The sequence below is a fragment of the Lissotriton helveticus genome, chromosome 9, assembly GCF_964261635.1.
Source record: "Lissotriton helveticus chromosome 9, aLisHel1.1, whole genome shotgun sequence".
Classification (NCBI taxonomy): Eukaryota; Metazoa; Chordata; class Amphibia; order Caudata; family Salamandridae; genus Lissotriton; species Lissotriton helveticus.
The window spans coordinates 1064625975-1064649268 of record NC_136070.1 but is presented as its reverse complement, the minus strand read 5'-3'; the positions used below and the strand labels follow the sequence as shown (position 1 = coordinate 1064649268).

Below are 23294 nucleotides of genomic sequence, written 5' to 3'. Positions count from 1 at the left end.
AGTGGACATGGTGGTGGTGGATGCGGTGGTGGTGGACGTGGTAGACGTACTTGTGGTAGTGGACGTGGTGGACATGGTGGAAATGGTGGTGGACGTGGTGGTGGTGGACGTGGTGGTGGTGGACGTGGTGGTGGTGGACGTGGTGGTGGTAGTGGACGTGGTGGTAGTGGACGTGGAGGTGGACGTGGTGGACGTGGTGGTGGACGTGGTGGTGGATGTGGTGGTGAACATGGTGGTGGTAGATGTGGTGGACGAGTTGTGGTGGACATTTTGGTGGACATGGTGGTGGACGTGTTGGTGGTGGATGAGGTAGTGGACATGATGAAGGATGTGGTGGTGGGGGTGGACGCGGTGGTGGTGGACGTGGTGGTGGTGGACATGGTGGATTTAGTGGTGGTGGTGGTGGACGTGGTGGTGGACATGGTGGTGGTGGACGTGGTGGTGGATGTAGTGGTGGACCTGGTGCTGGATGTGGTGGTAGATTTGGTGGTGGTGGTGATGGATGTGGTGGTGGACGTGGTGGTGGACGTGATGGTGGACGTGATGGTGGACGTGATGGTGGACGTGATGGTGGACGTGATGGTGGGCGTGGTGGTGGGCGTGGTGGTGGGCGTGGTGGTGGGCGTGGTGGTGTTGTGGTGGATGTGGTGGTGCATTCTTTAAAGCTAGGGTATGTTGGAACGTCACCAGACCGTGATTTTCTAATGAGGAAAGGGGCCGTGAAAGAACCAGAGATACGAGAGACCAGGCAAAATGCTAACTGTATATCTGTGGGAGATGAGGCGGAAAATAACTTGCAGTTGTACTTGAATGGTGCACTTATGAGTGAACAAGTTTGTCTTTTTAACCAGCAGAAATATAAACAATTAAAAGTTAAACTTTGTAAAACAAACAAAAAAAAGTTTCATGTTTTATGCGCGAGGGCTGCTTTCTTTTCGGGCCAGATTCAAAAGTTCGTTTTTTTATTTAAATTGTGCGCACGCACGCAATGGCTGCTTTCTGGGGACTGGGCATGAGGACATTGGAAGGAGCTGCAGCTGTTAGAAGTATGGTGGACAAACAAATTAATCAACGTTATTTGTTCCCTTTTTTATCCTAAGAAACGTGGCCCCATAGAGATTGAAACGGTGCTTTAAATTGGTTCCAGTACATCTTGTGCAAGTGGTTCGCTTACTATTTATAGCAGCAATTTCAACATACCCAGGTTTTATGAGCTGCCAGCCACGTGGAGCTGGAATGCAGAGCACTGGAAGTGAGACAGAATGCAACAAAGAACACACCTACAGCCCTTAAACAAAGAAATATATGGCTTTGATGAAAGGAAAGGCATTGTTAGACGTGAGGTATAAATCTGAGTTGAAAGGAACGACCAGCTTGTGTTTTGTAAATCACCCATTCGTGTGTCATAAACGACTAAGTCTAATTAAATGAAGCTGTTTTACTAAATGATTTACATGGTTCTGCACCTTTACAAGGAAAGATGTTTTAGTTTTGTTGTAGATATGCTTTATCATCTCTGGAGTCTAATTATTTAACTAAAATGAAAGTGCATCACGATCGCAATGCACTTAATTAGCCATGACGGAGAAAAGTCAGATGGCGGATTCGCGCGTACACGCGATCGAGAACGCAAGCTTGAGGCAGCCTCTGGTAGCAATTTAAAAAACCCATTACTATAGTTGAGCAAGCAGCGCATGCGCTGCTCTAGGCTCGACCTAAAAATGGCATGCCAAGATGCTACGTCTTACAAAGAAGACAAAAGTTTGATAATACAGTCTTCAAGAGTTTAAGGCTGCCCCTCTAGCTGTAGGGGGTACCACCCAAGCACATCCCACTGTGACAGTGACTCTGTAGCTTGATGAGGCAAGTGAGTTATGGTGTCTACCAGAGGGAGTCTTACATTTCCGGGCCCAAAGGTGTGTGTTTTAGATTAGGTTGTGGACAAGAGTGGTATAAATCACCATATAAATTTCTTCTCCAGGTTCACTTAGTAAATTGGCAAAATCAGAATTGCCAGAGACACTCCCGACAAGCTTCAAAACATGTCTCTGAGCTCAATAAAGAAAGAGATAATATTATAAATCTCTCAGTAGCTCTAAAGGATGCTTAGCTGAAATAGAACTCCATAATTAATTCAAGAGTTCAAGGTGCCAAACCGACACTGCTAAAAGTTTTTAATAGCGGCTGAATACAGAAATGAAAAATGCCAGCACATTAACAACCTTCGCTTGAACATGGCCAAAACATATTTTACCTGGATACATCTATGAAACATACTCACTTTATGATTGGGTTCTCAAACTGCTTAGCACACCTCCACTGTCTGATACAGGCGAGGCAATATGTATGGTTGCAGTTCGAAAGAATGCCAAACCTTCTTTCGCTGGGCGCTTTCTCGTACACCACTTCCATGCAGATACTGCAAACCTTGTCTTGGCTTGCCTGGAAGGCAAATGCTTTTTCCATGTCAAGTTCAAAGGCTGCCATACACATCTAAAAACATGAAATTGCAATAAATATTACATTTGGCAGGTGGAGAGAGTATACTTTTAATACAAAAGGCAAGGTTTTACCTATCCGTATTCTATTTTGAAATTCGTGAGATTGGACTGATTGTCTCTACACAGACCCAATTGTAAACACAGAAATGAAAATCCAGATCTCAAAAGAAAATATTACTTACCGTTAACCAAAGTTCTCCTCCACTAGTGCCTTTCGTAGGTTCATATTTATCAAATAGTCCACGTTAGAACTTTGGGAATCCTTGGTACATGTGATAGTGGGATCTGTACTTTAGCAGAACTAGAGGACTCGGATTAATAATTGAGTGCATTGCTTGGTGCCCTGGTAGGGGTAGAAGTGTACTCATGCTCGGTGCCCAGCACCCATGCTCCGAGCCCAGTTATGGGTAGGCATGGAGATGCAGGATTGCCAAGACTGATTCAGTTGTTAAAGCACTAGGATACCTTCCTCCAAACCTTCTGATGTATCCGGTTTTGGGTGTTAGAGGGCGGTCAGACAAAAGTGCTGCTAAAGTTACAAATGAGTGCTTCAAATTTTTCGTGTTTTTACTTTTGTTAGTTCATGCCGCAGACGGTACCCTAATGGGTATGCTCTTCTTGCAGGAGCCGTTACCTGGCTAGGTAAACGTAGAAAGCAGTATCCGATACGGACACACAGCACACTGCAGTGTCAGGGTAGGCTAAAGAACGACATCATCAATCCATAGTCAGGATATAAAGAGTTTATAGCATTTAAGAAGAGATCGCAAAGACCCACGGCCTTCTGCGGCCTACCCAGATGAGAAGCCAGTAAAGACTGACTCTCACCTAGCAACCAGAGGTGTACGTTCCGTGTCACGCATAGAACTTGATGCTGTAACATTCCAACAGGACAATAAAAGCACAGTTCACAAAACACAATTAGGCCTGAGCGGTGAACTCTGCTCCGTTCGCAGAGTTTTCCGCACTCCACGGAGCACGTGGAGTTCCCAAAAACTCTGCTGCGCGTAGCGGAGTTTTTTCCTCGCTCGCCAACGTGTAGATAATCTACATGAGCAGCAAGGAACTTGCGCTGCGCATTGTGCCGTTCGTGCTGATTTTACAGGGATAAACACTTGGCGCTGAAAATTAACGTGAACGGCACGACAAAACGCACTCTTCCGCTTGCGGAACTCCTCGTAGCGTGGCAGAGTTTTTGGGTCACTTTGCTGAGTAACTACGCCCAGGCCTATGATATAAAGTAAGTAAAACAGCACACTACACAGACTTTTTCATAAAGGAGGGAGAAGCCCAAGTATCTATCAGAACTACCCAGAAGCAACTGCTGCCGCAAAGGAATATTTGGCAGAGATGATCATGATTTGTTTTCTTGACTAGAACATGAAAGTGTCGCTTTGAGGCTTGCAGCAGTTATAGATTCAACTGCTGTGCATATTCTACCACCTAGTGTTTTGTTTAGGAATGGTATCTTGTTTTTTTCATACTAATAGGATACTTTAAAACAGAACTGTCTCGCAAGAAGCTACAGTGAATAAAGGTGAAAATGCAACAATTTCTCACAAAATGATCTTAAGTATTGTCTGGGCCTTTGAAGGCTGCGTAGAGCTGGGCAGCTCTGACAGTAGCAATGAGCGAGCCCAAGAGTCTTGCTGTCTCTTGCAGAGCCAGCGTGTTTCTTCTAGCTCGCACCTTTCTACATCTGGATATGGGTAGCAGTGGATTGTAAGAAGTGCAATGGACAGTAACTGGTCAGTGCCCCTTGAAAGCTCTAGGACACAGACCAAGTATTTTGAATCCCACCTTTGGTACTGATGAAGCAAGTTTTCGCATATTACGCGACTTGCTCAAATCAAGAACCTCGAATAACTTATAATCCTGTAATACAACCCGTATGTTTTACTAATTTCCTTTATTTTGGATATGCATGTATCTTAGTGATGCTTGCCTATGTGTTCAATAATACGAATAACTCGTGTCCTTAATATGGCCGCCGCTTGAGGGTTTGCTTCTGCGCATGCGTTAGTCACACTCACGTGACGTAGTTGCAGTTCTGGTGGGAAAATGTGCGCATGCGTGCTAGCTTCTAAAATGTCTGTCAGTGTTATAACGTGGTGGAGCTTGTGCAGATGCTCTCGTGTCATCGTCTGTTGCACTAACTATAATGCAATAGTATATTTTTCTGATGTGAGAAGTATAAAGTAGCCTTTCATGGTATATGGTGAAATCATTTATTTCTATGTTTTAATTTGTTTTCGCTTACTTTTCATGTACCGCGATATTGGGGGTTTTGAATGAGACGTGAACCATCTTGAAGGTCCCTACTGCGCATGTCGCGCAGCCAGGGAGAAGTCAACCTTGAGCAGTGGAACTCAGCCAGCTGGCAGCCTAGTCCAGAGGCTCATGTGAACACAACCTCTAACCCAGCAAGATGGAGCTGACTCGTTCCTAACTCGATACAATTGTAAATTCCTTATTGTATTCTGTTATTTCTATCGTGAGAACCCCAAACCTGCTAGGCGGTCTCAGAGGATGGAAATTTAGGCTTGTAGAAGTTTGTTCTGATTGGTGTGTTAGCCTATCCTACCTGGGGACCAATCGAAATTGGGGATTCTGACACTTGCAACATTTGGGGGGTGGTACACTGACCCGAAAACAGTATAACTAGCCTAGGTTTAGCTGGAGAAATTGTCCGACTTGTCTGAATAGCTGACCTGTCACTGACCCAACGCACTCAATAGGTGACTGAATACAGAGCGCTGCGGAGCACTCTGTCCGATTTTGACCATAGACTCTAAGGTTTTACTAAACCTTAAGTGCTGGCGGAGCACTTTGCTGGGGAGTTCGCTAACCCAATCGGGGTTCTGACTGATAGCTGCAGAGAGGGTGAAGCGCAGGCGTTGCTTCCGAACTGCGGGAGCTGGTCGTGCCTTGGTGGTCCTGTCCTGATCCTAATCTGGTTTTCCTGTCCTGTCCTGGGGTGTCCAATCTGCACCTGCTGTCCCATAGATGACTGTCCTTCCTTGGGGTATTTCCTGTCCTTGACTGATCCGTGGCCAGGGTTGGTCTGCACACCTTTCTAGGTAAATATAGTGCGAAAACTCTATACTGCACCTTCTATTTTTCCTGTCTTTGCTTTAATAAAGACATTTCTTTGCATATGTTAATTTTCCATGCTTTCCGCAACCTACTATAAAGAAATCACACAGTATATTTTTCTTAGCATGTTCCTATGTTTCCCTACCTTTTAGAACACATTTCTCTCCATACCGTTTCTGAATCATAACTGTGGTATATAATTTTCTCCTGAAATCCAATTTACGTAATGATGCTAGAACTATAGTGTGTTCCATTTTTCCCCCTCCTATAGATGTATAGGATTTCCAATCCTTACCTTGCAGTATTTTTTCTAAACAGTAAATGTCTAGTTCGTGATCCATTTTCTAAAATCTATTTTAGCTCGCATAGTTATAACTTTCCTATAGACTCATAAATGGTTGCCTTAGTTTTGCTTTCATATGGTTATGTGCTCTACATTATTCTGATTATAGATTGCCTTTTCGTTGTAAAATGTATACACTCAGAAAATGATTTCTAAGATAAACTTTTAAAACTTCCCAGTAGTCTGTGGTTATTTTATGGAGTAAGAGAAATAAAGTCGGTATTTGTATTTTGCCTGCTTTTCTTTTACAGCTAGCACCCTGATCCATTGTGGATCTTAGGTACCCGTAACGGTGGATTGGTAAGTCGGGTACAATAGAAATAAATAGGAAGGAACCAGGGTTACTGGTAGAAGAATTGTTAGGTCACCCGATTAATGTATATGATAAATTGGAAAAATATGGGCCTGGTATGTGTATGGTGAAAATTATTGGCCGGGTGACCTGCGATCTCTATCAGTAATTTTCTGGTAGGAGAGATATGGTTGGGGACTAGTTAAAGTTAGGTAGGACTAGTTAAGCTAGATAAGTTGGATGCTGCTAAAATTTTATGATCACATTTTATTGCTGCTACAAGGGTAAACAGTTTGTGTGAACTGATCAATCACGTGAAATGTTTGCTTTGAAAAATTATGAAATGTTTTAAATTGTTTTTCCTATTATTGTACTGATATATGTATTAACCCACTCGTTAGTAAAGTGTTTTTATGTTTGTTGGGAATCCCCGGGGTATTGAATCGCGAGTGGTGAAGAGAATCCACTTCGCGTTGAGGTCACTGGCCTACGGAAGGTTAGTGCAGGTTAGGCAGAACTGGAAGCACTAACTAGGGTTTTTCTGAATGTATGTTTGTATAAATGATAGCGACGAGATCACTGGCAAAACTTGTATTGTGAGAAAAACCTAGTAAGGGTCACATCGGAAGGAGTAGCAGGTTCATCGGAGCTTGGGTGATAGCAAAGGGGTTCGCTGGTGAAACTTTAGACTTAGTATATATCCCGGAAAGAAGTGGATAAGTCAAAAGAAGTAGCAGGTTCCCTAATGCTTGCGTGAAGGGTAGGCAGAAGAGATCTATCCGTAGTGAGTGAAAAGTAAATGGGAGTAGTTTACTTGCAGTGAAACAAAGCTTTGCTGTCTAGACACTTGGGTACAGTGGCGAATGTGTATTCGTTTGTAAAATAACAAAGCACTTGCACTTTTAGAGAGAAATTAAGTTTCCGTTACCTTGCGAGGGAGGGAGTCAGTTGCGGAGCTGCTCTGACGTCACTCTGTGCCGCGCTGGGATTGGTAGACGCAGCGGGTGTGTAGCGGAGCTGGAATTGTAAAGGAGGGGTGAGTGCCGAAACGTGAGAACCTGTCTCGCGAAAGGCCGCGCACCCATTGGTCGAGATTATTTGAAACCGTGCACTTCATTGGTTGCACGAAAATAAAAAACGCACTTGGATTGGAAGTAATTTGTAAACAAAGTCACTAGCAGAAATCGTATGTGGCACTCGTATAGACCGCATACTAGACCTGATCCACGACATTTAGGATTTGAGAACGATCAGTGGAAAGGGCATAACACCAGCATTATGTACGGAAATAAGAGAAAATTATCTCTTGTAAATAAGGTGAAGAATTATTTTAAAAAGGACAAGCCGATTAAAAACAGAGAAGGTGTTGTCATTCCGCCACCTAATACTCCCACATCTTTCATGATGTTTGATAAAGGGTACCACTCGTGTGTATGGTTGGAAAACTGGGCGGAATACACCAAGGATGACGGAATTTTGGCTTTTCCGTTAGAGGGTACATTCAATTGTAGGATTCTATTTAATTTGAGAACCCGAATGAATGACTTACATCCCAGACCTAGATTAACGCAGTACGAAGCTTTAGAGGAATTGGAGATCGAAGCTTTTGAGAGAGACAAGCCCCGAATGGATAAAGGGTTAACAAAATTTTATCCAAAACTAAAACAAGAGACCCGTGATAAAAAGATGAAACAGTGGAGACAGAATATGATCGTAGAAGGGCTGTTTCCAATGATGTCAATGGGTGGTCCTCCTGCAGGAGAGAAGAGAACAGAAAAATGCAAACATTGGGTGCCCATTGGGGAGTCGGAGGATGAATAATTGGATGACATGTTTATGAGAAGTCCGCCTCCTTATAATGAAGGACACCGACCCTCTAGTGAAGGGGATAATTCACGGAGACCTCCTCCCCGGGAAGAGGCCAGATCAGTGAGTGTAGGAGAGAGTTGTCAAATACCTCCGTATAATGAGGGTTTGGGACCTCTAGGTGCTAGAGATATCTGTCAAAGAGCACCATTTAGTGGGGAGTTAAGATATTTGAGAGAAAGAGACTTCTGCTCTAGACCTCCCTACGAGGGTGAGGCAAGGCCTTCAACGTCAGGAATTCCGTTCTCAAGACCCCCGTCTGAGGAGGAACCGAGATCCCTAGGCACAGGAAGTCTGTTCCCAAAACCTAATTACGATGAAGGACCAAGTGAGACACATCCCACTGCCCCGAGTTATGCCCCAACTTTGACCCCACAGGTATTACATGACAATTCTTTAGACAGGATACCGGAGGACAGGGAACGAGAGGCATTAGCTAAGCAGAGAGCCGAGATAATTCAGAAGATTTCCCAGTTAAATACAAGTCCTGAAGCCTTGACAATCCCGGTAACTATTGGACCAGTGGTTCCGCTGTATGGGGATAGACCGGGAAGTCCGAAGACTCCAGTTATTACTCCAGTTGTAGCACAGCCAAGACCGGAGCCCTTAATTGTGGATGACCAGACCAGTGAATGTGAGTCCGAGGTCTCGCTAATGGATCTGCCCATTAGAGGTGCAGAGAAAAGGTTACAGAAAAGAAGCAATCCGTTCAACACGAGGGAGATTCAAATGGAATCGACTTCGGGTACCAAGAGTGTCACATTGGTGACTCCTGAAGAGATTGAAAGGTGGAGTCGAGAGTTAGAAAAACAAACTCCTCAGTCGAAACCTTTAGATATTTTGAAGCTAAAAATAGAAATGGAAGAGCTAATGGCAGGAAATGTAGGTTTAGACAGATTAAATACCTATTCTGAAGAAGAGTTGCTGTTTATCGGCAAGAGTTTTACCCGAAACACCAGAGTGCTCCATGAAAAATTAACAGACACTGCAGCTAGTATGGGAATCGATATTTCAAAATCAAAGTCATTGCAGAAACCCTATAGAGCTGATTTTTCAGACAAAGATCTGGAAAATATGAATGTGTCAGGGGAAAAGGCGCAGGTTAAAGAATTATTGACAGTATTGCAAAAATGGGGAGACGTAGAAAAGTGGAAAGCCAGGTGGGCAAAGAAGAAAGATGAGGCCAGATCTAAACAGACGACTTCCGAGTTCGTTCTAAAGGAAGCTGACAAACCTGAGCAGTTATACCCTATGCGTGAAGTGCCAGGTGGAAAATACGTGCACGTTCCATGGTCCAGACAGGATATTGTGTCCTTTACCAATGACTTTCCAAAATTACGAGAAAAGCCTGTGGACTGGTACAGGCAGGTGGAAAGGTTTGTAAAGGTGCAAAAGTGCTTGTGGAAAGACCTGGATGGGTTTTTCGACATTGTGGTTCCTGTGGATTTATGGACCGAATGCAAGGTTGCCATTGATTGGCCCAACAAAGAGTATGACAGGGACCCTGTAACAGGTGCTCCCTCTGATGAGGTAATGAGAAAATATGACCAGGTCATGTTACATCTGAAAAAGAAGGTGCCTGCAAAGGAAACTGATTGGACCAAAATAGATAGAACCACGCAGGAAAGGGATGAGACTGTGCACTCCTTTTATGAAAGACTGTTACAGGTGTTCAAAACTTACAGTGGAATAGATAACATCGAGATGAAGGACATGACCCACTTCATTTACAGGTTTGTAAACGGTTTAAGACCCGAAATTTGCCAGTGGATCAAAGACAATAAGATTTGTTGGCAGTCTAAGAAAATGGATGAGGTCTTACGGTATGCAAAGTACTGTGAGGACGAGATGGCAGATAAGAAAAAGGCACTCAAGGAGAAGGTTATGTGGGCACAAGTGAAGCGAGCAGAACAACAGGAAAAGCAATTGAATAAGATGAATAAGAATACCCAAAATCAAGGCTCTGGGGGTGGAGGGAAGCCCAAGGTAAAAATGAGCAGAGAAGAAGCTAAAAAGAAATTTCCCTGCCACCAGTGCGGAGAACTCGGGCACTGGAGAGACGAGTGTCCATATTTACAGCATGATAATACCCAAACCCCTGATTTAACTCCACAGACGCAGAATGAAAAAACAAGAAAGACTCAGCATCAGGTAAAGGCAAGTCAATTGCCCCGAGCGCCAAAACCAAATTATAAAGGAAAATCACCACAGGGTGATGACATAGAGATCTGGGGAGGAAATGAAAATAGAAATGCAGCAACTTCGCAGTTTTTGTTGAATGATACCTTTTTCTGTGACGACCAATACTGACGGGGCCTGAGAGGGGAGGACAAGGAGTGTGTTCTTGGCGCCTCCTTGCCGGTAGACCAGTCAGGGCCATACATTGAAGGAAAGGTTGACGGAAATGATGTCACCTTCCTATTGGACACTGGTGCTACCCGTTCTACTGTGAGAACAGCGGACGTTCCAAACCTACCCCTCTCGGGAGAAGCAATCCAAGTAGTGGGTGTATCTAATCAATTGATTAGTACCCCAGTTACTGAGCCCATGGAGATCACAATAGGGAATTTCAAAGAAATGCATAGATTTGTAGTTTGTGATACCAGTCCAGTAAACTTACTGGGACGTGATTTGTTGTGCAAAATGAACTGGACCATCTTTTGCACACCAAAAGGCGTCGAAATTCAAACCCCAGACGAGGATGGCATATACAAATTAATGTTAATTAGACCAGACTCAGAAATTAAACAAATGACTATACAGGACTTACCTGAAGAACTCCAAAAGACAGTGAAACCAGAAGTATGGGACTTTACAGGAAAGGATGTAGGATTAATGGCAAATGTAGACCCAATACAAATAGCCATGAAAGAAAATGCAGTTTATACTAATACCAAGCCATACAAAATGAGTGCAGAAGTGAGAGCAGGAGTTGCCATTGAAATAAAAAGACTGCTAGAAGCAAACATCATACAAGAAGTGATGAGTAGTCCGTGTAACTCACCCATAATTGGAATTAAGAAACCTAGTGGCAAGTACAGGGTAGTGCAGGACCTGAGAAAGGTAAACAAAATAGTGGTTCCTTGTTGTCCTATTGTTCCAAACCCAGCAGTGATCCTATATCAGATTCCCTGGGATGCTGAGTGGTTTACCGTGATAGACCTATGTCATGCATTCTTTTCGATCCCATTGCATCCAGATAGCAAATTTCTTTTCTCATTTGCTTTCGACAGTCACGTGTACGTTTGGAATCGGGTCCCCCAAGGGTACACCGAAAGTCCCTCTATCTTTAATCAGATCCTAAAAAAGTGCCTTGAATCTTTAGTGTTACCAGGAAAATCTGTCTTGGTGCAATATATAGATGACCTTTTGGTGGCATCTAAAAGTCATAGAGATTGTGTTGTTGACACCATTGCTTTACTGAATCACCTAGGTGAAAAAGGACATAAAGTGTCCCCTGACAAATTGCAGTTCTGTACAAAATCAGTGAAATATCTGGGGCACCAGATAGAAAAAGGCATCAGAAAAGTCACTTCTGAGAGAGTCAGAATAATTCCGAACATGCAGCTACCACGTACTCAGAAAGAAATCAGAATGTTCCTTGGAGTAGTAGGTTACTGCAGGCAATGGATTGTGGGATTTGCAGTCCTGGCAAAACCTTTGATAAAAATGACAAACAAAGGAGCAAAGGACCCAGTGGAATGGGATGATGAGGGCATGACAGCATTCACTAAATTACGAGAATTGTCTGTGTACAGCACCTGCTTTAGGGATGCCTGACTATTCTAAAGAATTTGCACTATTTTGTGACACACAAGATAATTGTGCACTGTCAGTCCTAACTCAGGAGCATGGGTTGACTAGACGTCCAGTGGCATATTTTTCTGCCACTTTGGATCCAGTGGCTGCTGGATTACCCGGATGTCTGAAAGCAGTAGCTGCAACTTGCACGAGTCTAGAACAGAGTGAATCCATTGTAATGGGACATCCTGTAACTGTGTATGTTCCCCATGCAGTTGTGATTTTATTGACCAGAACTAAGACCCAGTATCTCACCCCTAGTCGGCTGACTAAATACGAGAGGATTCTCGTGGGTGCTGCGAATGTGGTCATTACTCGGTGAAATATCCTGAACCCAGCTACCCTGCTCCCTGACTCAATGATTATGGAAGCCGAGGGAGAGGACGGACATGACTGAATAGATCTGACAGAATTCAGTACTAAACCACGCCCAGACATTAAAGAAATACCTTTGCCTGTAGAAGATGAGGAGCTGTTCGTGGATGGCTCATGTATGAGACACGAACTTGTAGGCCTAAGTGCTGCTTATGCTGTAGTCTCTATAGACGCCATTAAAGAAGCTTCCTGTTTATATGGAGTAAAGTCTGCACAAGTAGCCGAATTGATTGCATTGATAAGAGCCTGTAAAATTGGGAAAAACAAAAGAATAACAGTATATACTGACAGTCAGTACTGTTATGGAGTTGTGCATGACTTTGGCCAATTGTGGCTACAGAGGGAGTTTCTGACTTCTTCAGGTACTCCCATCAGAAATGGAAAAGTTGTACAAGATTTACTGGAAGCAATCCAATTACCAAAAGAATTGGCAGTGGTTAAATGCGCTGCTCGTAAATCTGGCATTGACCCTATAACTTTGGGAAACCGATTTGCTGATGAAGTGGCTCAACATTGTGCCAGAAATCGCATGTCTGTAAATATTAAACTGGGGGGACCTGGAAACAGCTGCCAACTTATGGTGTTTAAAGAGGTGCCTACCTGGGAAGAGTTGAGAGACTGGCAGCATGCGGTGCCAGAAAAGGAGAAAGAAAAATGGAAGAAACTTGGTTGTCGACCGAGAAGTGAGGATGGTGTCATTGTGGGCCCAAATGGTATGCCTGTGTTGCCTAGACATCTGCTTGCTTCTATGGCCAGACTGATACATGGAGATTCACACACTGGTAGGGACGCCATGGTTCTGGTTTTCCAACAAACATGGTACAATCCGAAGTTCAGGAAGGTAGCAGAGTCACTCTGCCAGAAGTGCTTAACATGTCAGGAGTTTAACGCTGGGAAAAGGACTGTAGTCGAATTGGGAAAAATTGGAAAATCAGGAGGTCCCTTTGTAAGAATACAGATTGATTTCATCACCATGCCTCGCTGTGAGGGAATGAGATATGTCCTTGTCATTGTCTGTCTGTTCTCAAAGTGGGTGGAAGCCTACCCTGCTAAAAAGAGTGACGCCATAACTGTAGCTAAGTTGTTACTACGTGAATTAATACCTAGGTTCGGGGTTCCAGTCACAATTGAATCAGATAGAGGAAAACATTTTCAGAATGAGGTAATCGATCAGCTCTGTAAGGCATTTAAGATCACACAAAAATTGCACTGTGCATATCGTCCAGAGGCTTCTGGAGTGGTGGAGCAAATAAATTGCACTATAAAATCAAGGTTAGGAAAAATGTGTGACTCTACAGGCATGAACTGGATAAATGCTTTACCTCTTGTTCTGATGGGACTTAGAAGTATTCCAGATCGAAAAACAGGCCTGAGCCCTCATGAGATCCTGATGGGAAGAGTGATGAGACAAGCATGGGTACCAGGACATAAACTGCTAAACATTTCTGATGATTTGGTACTTGAGTACTGCAAGCAACTGGGTGACCAAGTGCGTTCTATCTCTCGCCAGATTGGGGAAGACGCCGTCGCCAATCCAACAACTCCAGTCCACAAATTGGTTCCTGGCAACTGGGTTAGACTCAAGAAACATCGTTCGAGTTGCCTTGCACCGAGGTGGGGAAAACAACGCCAAATAATACTGGTGACCACGACAGCGGTGAAGTGTGCCGGCGTTCCAAAGTGGATCCATGCCAGCCATACACAGAAGGTGATTCCAGACGAGAAAACTGACGCTGAAGGTTGTCCAGCTGAGGGGTCTGCAGAAGTTGGTCCTGAAGTAGCTGATGACGAACAACCGAGCACCAGTCAAGATGATTGGATACCCATAATAGACCTGACTAATGACCCAATTAGAACAAGAAGTCAAACCTATGCAGATAGAGAGTGGGATAGAGAGGAAGAGATAGGCACAGGCGAAGATCCTCAGATTATTGAGATTCACGTCAAATCTGAGGAAGAAGAAGGTCAGACAGGGACAGAGCAAGTGATCGACACACCTCCACATACCCCTGAAATTGAAAAGGGACAGACAAGAATTAGTGAAAAGGTTCAAGCAGAAGAAAATCAAGAGATCGAAGTGCTTGAACAGGATCAGGTAGAACTAGAAGAACGTGTTCAGGGCTCAGAAACAGAGACGCTCGAAAGTCAAAATCAGAATACTCCTGAACAAGGCCAGCTTAGTAACCAGGCAGAAGAAATAGAAGAAAGACCTGGAACTAGTCAGACAGGAAGGGAAGAATCAGAAGTGCCACAAACAAACGAAAATAAAAGAGCATTAGAAGACAGCCAAATCACAGTGCCAACTAAAAGACTCAAGAAAAAGAAACATATCAAACCAAGATATATTAAGAGACTGAGACTGAGAATAAAAACAGTAGAGGAGAAACTTGCAGAAAGAAGGAAAAGTCCTCGTATTGCAGAGCAAGTTGGAGAAAGTTCACAAAGGAGGAGTGACCGAATAAAAAGACTGAACGAAAAATACCAAGATCCTGAATGGACATATTTAGTGTTGGAGGAATTTGAAGATCTTGATATAACTGACGAAAGTGACGAAGAACAGACAGCTGATTATTCTGCTGAGGAAGACGAACCAACCTGAAGTTGTGCAGGGTAAGCTACCTGTGCAAAGTTACAAAGAGGGGTTGAGAAATCTTCTTCTGAACGAAAATGTCTGATTCAAATGTGAATGGAAGGCCTAGACGCAGTTGTTGTAAAACATGCTGCAGAGTATGTATATGTAGCATAGCTATAGTGTTAATAATTTGGATAGGACTAACAGTTTTCATTCCTTATATGGTGAGCAAAAATACTAATATTGACCCTACTCAGACTGTGACCACTGACACTGAAGAACTGACAACACGAAGTATAGAAAGACGTGAAAAAGCACTCAGACAAACAAAACGAGACTTAGAAGCATCAGATGAGGAAGGACTACACTATCATGGAGTTAAAAACCAGACACAGTTAAATGTTTTCGCTAATCTTTTAGTGCACTATGTAGAAACTATGGAAATAGAAGACTGTTATGTCTGCATGAAGCTACCTACTTCTGTAGCTGAAGGCGTGACTTATCACCTACCTTTGACCTATGGAATTTGCTGTAGCATTCTAGCTAGTTTATTTTACAAAAGAGGACCGTTACAGTACTACTATTCTAACTAAGACGTGATATTTTCTGAACTTCCTATACGTGGAAATCTGAATCCTGTACATACTAAAAGTGACGTTACACGTTATATGGGAGAATATTTTCTGACTATAGGTACCATAGACTTAAATGAAGCACACAGAGATAACTTGACCTGTTCATTACATGAACAAGAATTTTTTTTTTAAACATGGCAGAGAAAAGAAGGGAGAGTTTCCAAAGAAAGGCAAATGATAAGAGACAAAGAACTCCTAAATGAGCTGAAAACATCGAAAGCACCTCAAATGGTGGGAGTGGTCCTGTTTTGTTGCTGGATTTCGAAAGAAAAGGGAAACTCTGTCTTCACCGCGAGAAGACTAGTTATTATAATAACATTTTCATTGGTTCCAGTCAATGTGAGCACAATTACAAGGTAATTGGAGGTTGGGGTTTCAAAAATGGGTCAGAACCTGTGTTTCCCGGAATTTATTATATATGTGGAAACAAGGCTTATTTCAAATTGCCGGGTCACTGGTATGGAAGCTGCTACTTTGGCATTGTCTTCCCGAAAATATACCATGTGAAGGAAATTGCTGGAAGCAATGAAAACACTAATGGCTTAGTGCGTAGTAAAAGAGAAAGCGTAGGTGAAATAATGGGTAGTATTTTTAGTGCACTGATACCTGGAGTGGGAGTGGTTCTGAACACACACAGAATTTGCAAATTATCCACTATAGTGGATGTGTTGTCTACTGACACAGCTCATGGATTCCTGCTGGTCAATACCGAAATGGTTGCGATCAGATCAATGGTTTTGCAGAACAGACTTGCGCTCGACACCTTATTAGCAAAAGAGGGCGGAGTCTGCCGGATGTTGAAAGCGCAACATTGTTGCACTTACATACCGGACAAAAGTGTACAAATAAAAAAGTACGTTAAGAACATTACTAATTTGGAAAAGGAACTCAAACCACTAGAGGTTGATAGTGCCTGGAAGAGACTTACTGATGGTCTCTCCGCTATAGGTCATTGGTTTGCTAATTTAGGTAAAAGTTTATTGTTTAAGGTACTGATGGCAATTGGAGTGATAGGTTTCATCATCTTTCTCATATTTGTAAATAATAATAAATAATCCACATTTGTATAGCGCACAATCACCCGTTAGGGTCTCTAGGCGCTGGGGGCCATCGGGAAGATTAAGCAAGCTATTGCCCAGAGTCGCATGGTGCTGGGCTAACCTGCCACCAGACCCGGGGATCGAACCCTGATCCCCAGATTCCAGCGTCAGTCGCCCTGGCCGCGGCGCCACACAATGCCGCAAACACACAAAGAAATACGCTGTGAATAAGAGAGGTGTGAAACGGAGTGTGGATGAACTTGAATTGGAAGACTTGAATAATCAGATTTACAAAAGGGTGAAAAATTCTCACCCTAATAAAGATGTGAAAGAGAAACTGAATCGGATGTTGGAAGAAATCGAAATGCACAAAGTGTGAGAAGTTGGCATCTGGTTCCATTAGTTTGTGATGATAGTGAATATCATCAAAGAGGGGATTGATGAAGCAAGTTTTCGCATATTACGCGACTTGCTCAAATCAAGAACCTCGAATAACTTATAATCCTGTAATACAACCCGTATGTTTTTGTAATTTTCCTTTATTTTGGATATGCATGTATCTTAGTGATGCTTGCCTATGTGTTCACTAATACGAATAACTTGTGTCCTTAATATGGCCGCCGCTTGAGGGTTTGCTTCTGCGCATGCGTTAGTCACACTCACGTGACGTAGTTGCAGTTCTGGTGGGAAAATGTGCGCATGCGTGCTAGCTTCTAAAATGGCTGTCAGTGTTATAACGTGGTGGAGCTTGTGCAGATGCTCTCCTGTCATCGTCTGTTGCACTAACTATAATGCAATAGTATATTTTTCTGATGTGAGAAGTATAAAGTAGCCTTTCATGGTATATGGTGAAATCATTTATTTCTATGTTTTAATTTGTTTTCGCTTACTTTTCATGTACTGCGATATTGGGGGTTTTGAAATAGACGTGAACCATCTTGAAGGTCCCTACTGCGCATGTCGCGCAGCCAGGGAGAAGTGAACCTTGAGCAGTGGAACTCAGCCAGCTGGCAGCCTAGTCCAGAGGCTCATGTGAACACAACCTCTAACCCAGCAAGATGGAGCTGACTCGTTCCTAACTCGATACAATTGTAAATTCCTTATTGTATTCTGTTATTTCTATCGTGAGAACCCCAAACCTGCTAGGCGGTCTCAGAGGATGGAAATTTAGGCTTGTAGAAGTTTGTTCTGATTGGTGTGTTAGCCTATCCTACCTGGGGACCAACCGAAATTGAGGATTCTGACACTTGCAACATTTGGGGGGTGGTACACTGACCCGAAAACAGTATAACTAGCCTAGGTTTAGCTGGAGAAATTGTCCGACTTGTCTGAATAGCTGACCGGTCACTGACCCAACGCACTCAATAGGTGACTGAATACAGAGCGCTGCGGAGCACTCTGTCCGATTTTGACCACAGACTCTAAGGTTTTACTAAACCTTAAGTGCTGGCGGAGCACTTTGCTGGGGAGTTCGCTAACCCAATCGGGGTTCTGACTGATAGCTGCAGAGAGGGTGGAGCGCAGGCGTTGCTTCCGAACTGAGGGTGCTGGTCGTGCCTTGGTGGTCCTGTCCTGATCCTAATCTGGTTTTCCTGTCCTGTCCTGGGGTGTCCAATCTGCACCTGCTGTCCCATAGAGGACTGTCCTTCCTTGGGTATTTCCTGTCCTTGACTGATCCGTGGCCAGGGTTGGTCTGCACACCTTTCTAGGTAAATATAGTGCGAAAACTCTATACTGCACCTTCTATTTTTCCTGTCTTTGCTTTAATAAAGACATTTCTTTGCATATGTTAATTTTCCATGATTTCCGCAACCTACTATAAAGAAATCACACAGTATATTTTTCTTAGCATGTTCCTATGTTTCCCTACCTTTTAGAACACATTTCTCTCCATACCGTTTCTGAATCATAACTGTGGTATATAATTTTCTCCTGAAATCCGATTTACGTAATGATGCTAGAACTATAGCGTGTTCCATTATTCCCCTCCTATAGATGTATAGGATTTCCAATCCTTACCTTGCAGTATTTTTTCTGAACAGTAAATGTCTAGTTCGTGATCCATTTTCTAAAATCTATTTTAGCTCGCATAGTTATAACTTTCCTATAGACTCATAAATGGTTGCCTTAGTTTTGCTTTCATATGGTTATGTGCTCTACATTATTCTGATTATAGATTGCCTTTTCGTTGTAAAATGTATACACTCAGAAAATGATTTCTAAGATAAACTTTTAAAACTTCCCAGTAGTCTGTGGTTATTTTATGGAGTAAGAGAAATAAAGTTGGTATTTGTATTTTGCCTGCTTTTCTTTTACAGCTAGCTCCCTGATCCATTGTGGATCTTAGGTACCCGTAATGGTGGATTGGTAAGTCGGGTACAATAGAAATAAATAGGAAGGAACCAGGGTTACTGGTAGAAGAATTGTTAGGTCACCCGATTAATGTATATGATAAATTGGAAAAATATGGGCCTGGTATGTGTATGGTGAAAATTATTGGCCGGGTGACCTGCGATCTCTATCAGTACCACTGACATCCAGTAAGTCTATTGTGATTCAGTAAGATTTGTGCTTGTTGAGGTTTGACAACATCTGCCCACACTGCTTTACTCTGGATGTGTTGCAACATGTCCATGGCACAGAGAGCAGTCCATTACACAGTGTTCGGTCATAATCGAAACCAGACAGAAATGCCAGACTTCCAGTGACATAATATCAGATTGAAGGAAAGAAGTAACATGGCAGGGAAGTCAAAAGTGATGGTTACAGGACCTAGCCACTTCTCAGGTATGCCTCTCTAGGATAGGCGGGACTCGAATCACAAGACCAACTCTTTGATGATAGGAAATTGGTGGGAGCTTGATCCTAAACTGTACAACTCTGTAAGACAGTGTAGAAGCTGTTCTGGAACCACTTGGCGAAAGCAGACTCTCAAGCATCCCACCATGAACTGCTGAGTCACAAACTTGTAGCAATTTGCCAGGCAGGCTACAGATGTGCCCACGGCCGATGTAGAACCAACCATTCGAGGACTTTGCAGTAATGGGCTGAATCGAAATTGGACTGAAAATAACCAGACCACTGAGAGAAAAACGTACATTCCTCACAAGGGTTATAAACACACGGTGTTTCAGTTGTTGTAATACTCATCCTTCTAGAAGAGACTGAGTAACTCGTGCCTGGGTAATAAAACTACAAGCAAGGCTTTGTTAACTTAAGTGAGGTTGAGATCTGAAGGAGAAGAGGCATTTCCCACCTTGAGCAAGCTATCTTGCATTTCTACCAGGAAAGTGTCATTAAAGGTGAGTCACCAGATCCCAGCCGAAGCTACAATCCCCGAGTCATATTAGTAGAAACCGTATGAGGACAATAGAAAAGCTCAGAATTCAGCTGCCTACTCGATAAGAACAAAGTTCATTGGCCAACTAAACTGATTCCTCACAACAGTGGAAATGACCCACCAATAAGTTTCAAGACCTTGTGGGAGTCAGTTTCTACACCTTCCAAAGGCTCCACATAATGCCTCTCTTCATTCCATGACCTTTTTCAATAGTATTTTTTAATATTTTGCTTTATTGCTTGTTGAGCTGACTTTTTGCGGCTTTCCTTGCTAGCTTTTTTTTGTCAACGGACAGCATTTGTTCCTTTGAGTCTCTAGATTTACAGTTATTTTATATTTTGGTGGAACTAGGCCATGGCCAAATTAAAACATTTTTGCTAAAAAAACACCCAAAAAAAACAAACAAGCTTATAATAAAAGGAATGGTCTTCAAATGACATACAAAATAAAATTATATGAGGAGTACCTTACAGCTTGTAAACATTTTAGAAGCTCTACAACAGTTTCAAAATTAATTACAAACTCATTTGCGTCTTTATCCAATTAAAAAAACATAGTTAATTAGCAAGCGACAAATACATTGGGACCCATACATAGCATGCCCCCCCCTCACCTGGCATGTTAACCATTAACAAAACTATAATTCATGTTATTATGAACACAGCTATACCTCGGTAAACACCATGTTCTATTTATAATTAGGAAGTGTTGCTTTTTCTTAACCTTAACATCTTACAGAAAGGAATACTGTCAAAAGTGGAAAAACACACAAATATTGTCAAATCTTTGCAATTTGTCCAGAGTTCAAATCTTCTAGAATGGAATAAATCTGAGATGCATTTTTAATTGCTCCTTAATTCGTAATATCTTTAATCTGTGCTGGGAGTGCTTCCCTATCCTAGATTTAATAATCTGCTTCTTACAGAGGGCCGGTCGTTTAACTTTGCTTGTCAAGATGTCCTTCAAACACTTTCAGCAAGTGTTCTCTTCTTCCAAACGCATACTATTGAAGAGAACACCCATGGCCTCTACCTGATGCTGAAGGCTCCTCAGCCCTAGATCCAACCTAACAATTCCTATATTTGCCGTTTTAAGGAACTCCAACATGGGCTTTCACAGTCATTAAAACTAACTTTTAAATCGAGAATTAAATGGGCAACGCCATATAAAACCAACAGAACTTCATTTTGTATACAAACTTTAACTACCGGTTCTACTGTGTACCCTATAAAAGCCTAATAAATCATTAAATAGCATGCCTAATCACTAACGTCTTCTTTGTTGAGATCACCCACTTCTATACCAAATTAATATGTGAAATAAACTTCAAACTACGGATACTCAATAATTATTGCAAGCTTTATAGGCCCCAAATACCAAAACAAAGGAAAATTCCTTTCTACCCAAAGGCAACACTCGTGTTGTCTCAGTAATTATACCTTAAATCAGTTAATTAAAAATAACAAAGTTGTTTTATTTTTTTTAGCCCCACAAGAGTTTGATATATCACAGGGGCGTCTTTATATAATAAGAAATGTACATGGTGATCTTGTATTTTTGGAAGAAATGTATTTACTGTCTTCAAAAAGCTTGGGAGATTGAACACAAAATTGCAAACAACGTTGGGCTACGTACACAGCCTTATTTCAGGCCATCTTGAACAGGTATAGCCTTTGTCAAATTTCTATAAGACCACAATGAACTCTAGCCCAACCAATGTTTTGGCAAAGTGTCACCAAGGGAACAGAATGTTGCTCCTCTGAACCCCCATGGAAAAAACAACCCCTTCAAGTCCTAATCTATTTAACCCTCATCTGTTTGGACTATTACTGAACAAAAAGATGGATGACAAAGTGATCATGCTTAGCTAGCTAGAACAGGGGGTAACCCCACAATCCTGAAACCTTTAGTCCATTTCTGAGGAGCCAATCAGTTTCACAAATGCGGTTGCAAAACAATGGTACATACCATTTGGACTCGCTAATAGGAAGGGACGCCCTTGGCAAGCCCCTTCCTAATAGCGAGTTGCAAACCCAAAAAACAGTCGTACATCTGGCCCCAAATGTCCAGTTGAACCTACATATTTAACCCTTCATGACCACTCGATCACCTGTTTAAAAGCAAACTTCTCGTAAGCAGCCAAACGGATTTACATCAGATAAAGAAAAGGAAGCTTTATGAATAAAGATCTAACTTCCTGCCAAATTTGGTGTAATTCTCTTAAATTCATGTTAATTCCCAAAAGTTCTTATGGGAATTAACATTGAAGCACTAAGTTTTGGGACACCGCTTCATGAATCACTGCAAAACGTTACAGGAAGGAGCAGAGGTGGATTAACTCTTATGGAGAGTTTCGCCAAACAGCACCGTAGTTATTAGTGAAACAACAAATGCTTTTCTTATGGACATTCTAAACCTAACTATAACTACAGAGTGGCAACTATGTTATACTATATACATACGACACTTTGGATGATATTTTACCAATCCAAAGCTGTAATAATACTGTGCCTGGAGTGGTGAGAGGAGTTTGTCATTTTTCAGCTTAGCACGGATAGCACTAGCTCATCCTATACTTAAAAACTTTTCTGTAAAAATGGCAAAAGGGTTTGTCACTTTCTAGCTTTGCATGGATAGCACTGTGCTAATCTTATGCTCAAGAACTCTGCTAGAAAAACAGGCATTTGAAGTAAGCACACTCAGAGTCAGAAAGGGATATAACATTTTCTTGCTGGAAAAAAACAGTAGGTTACATGGACCTCAAAGTTAGACTCAGATTTCACTCCTACAAAACCAGTGAAATTTTGTAGGTCTAGTTAGCTGAGCCAACTAGAACTTACGCACTCGTAATGCACTTATGACCTCACTGTTGCAAAGTCATACCTGTGCACCCCCGGATTTTTTTGCTGACTGGTACTGGTGGTAACTGACTGTCCCTGGCTCCGCCTAACCAGGTCCAGGGCCAGTGCTATGCTGAAAACACACTTAGAATACAGTGAAAAGACCTACATGCACAAGGGTACACTATGGGTTATGCTTATCCTTCGGATTGGCATAACTTCCCCTATAAGGCCCGGTACATATTAGAATTATCAACAAGGAGCTTAGAGGGAAAAATGGTCATGGGTCGCCCTCCACCCAGTTATGTATTCACAAAACAAGACCTAGACCAAGCAGGCATAACACATTCAATCAATTGCTGGTGTACCATCAAATGCAAAACTTTTTGCACAATACTCCTCTCTTTCAATTGCTGAGGTAGGAGGTACATCCAAGTTATGCCATAATTAAAGAACATATGCCCAGACCCTTGAAAACATAAACCAGTTGTGAGACAACAAATAACACACACCTATGTGCCTAAATAGGTAATCGGAGATAATTAGAAAAAGTGTGTGTGAGCGAGAAAGCACCTCACGGGCGAACCACCAAC

The 23294-nt window shown here is 42.4% G+C and overlaps 1 protein-coding gene across 1 annotated transcript in view; it reads right to left on the bottom strand.

Annotated features, from left to right (window-relative positions):
* Positions 1 to 23294, bottom strand: part of MKRN2 (makorin ring finger protein 2) — a 153603-nt gene that overhangs the window by 60547 nt on the left and 69762 nt on the right. The window contains exon 5 of the mRNA XM_078661423.1: positions 2282 to 2493. Coding sequence (XP_078517549.1) covers positions 2282 to 2493 — 212 coding nt within the window. The remainder of the gene's footprint in view (positions 1 to 2281; positions 2494 to 23294) is intronic.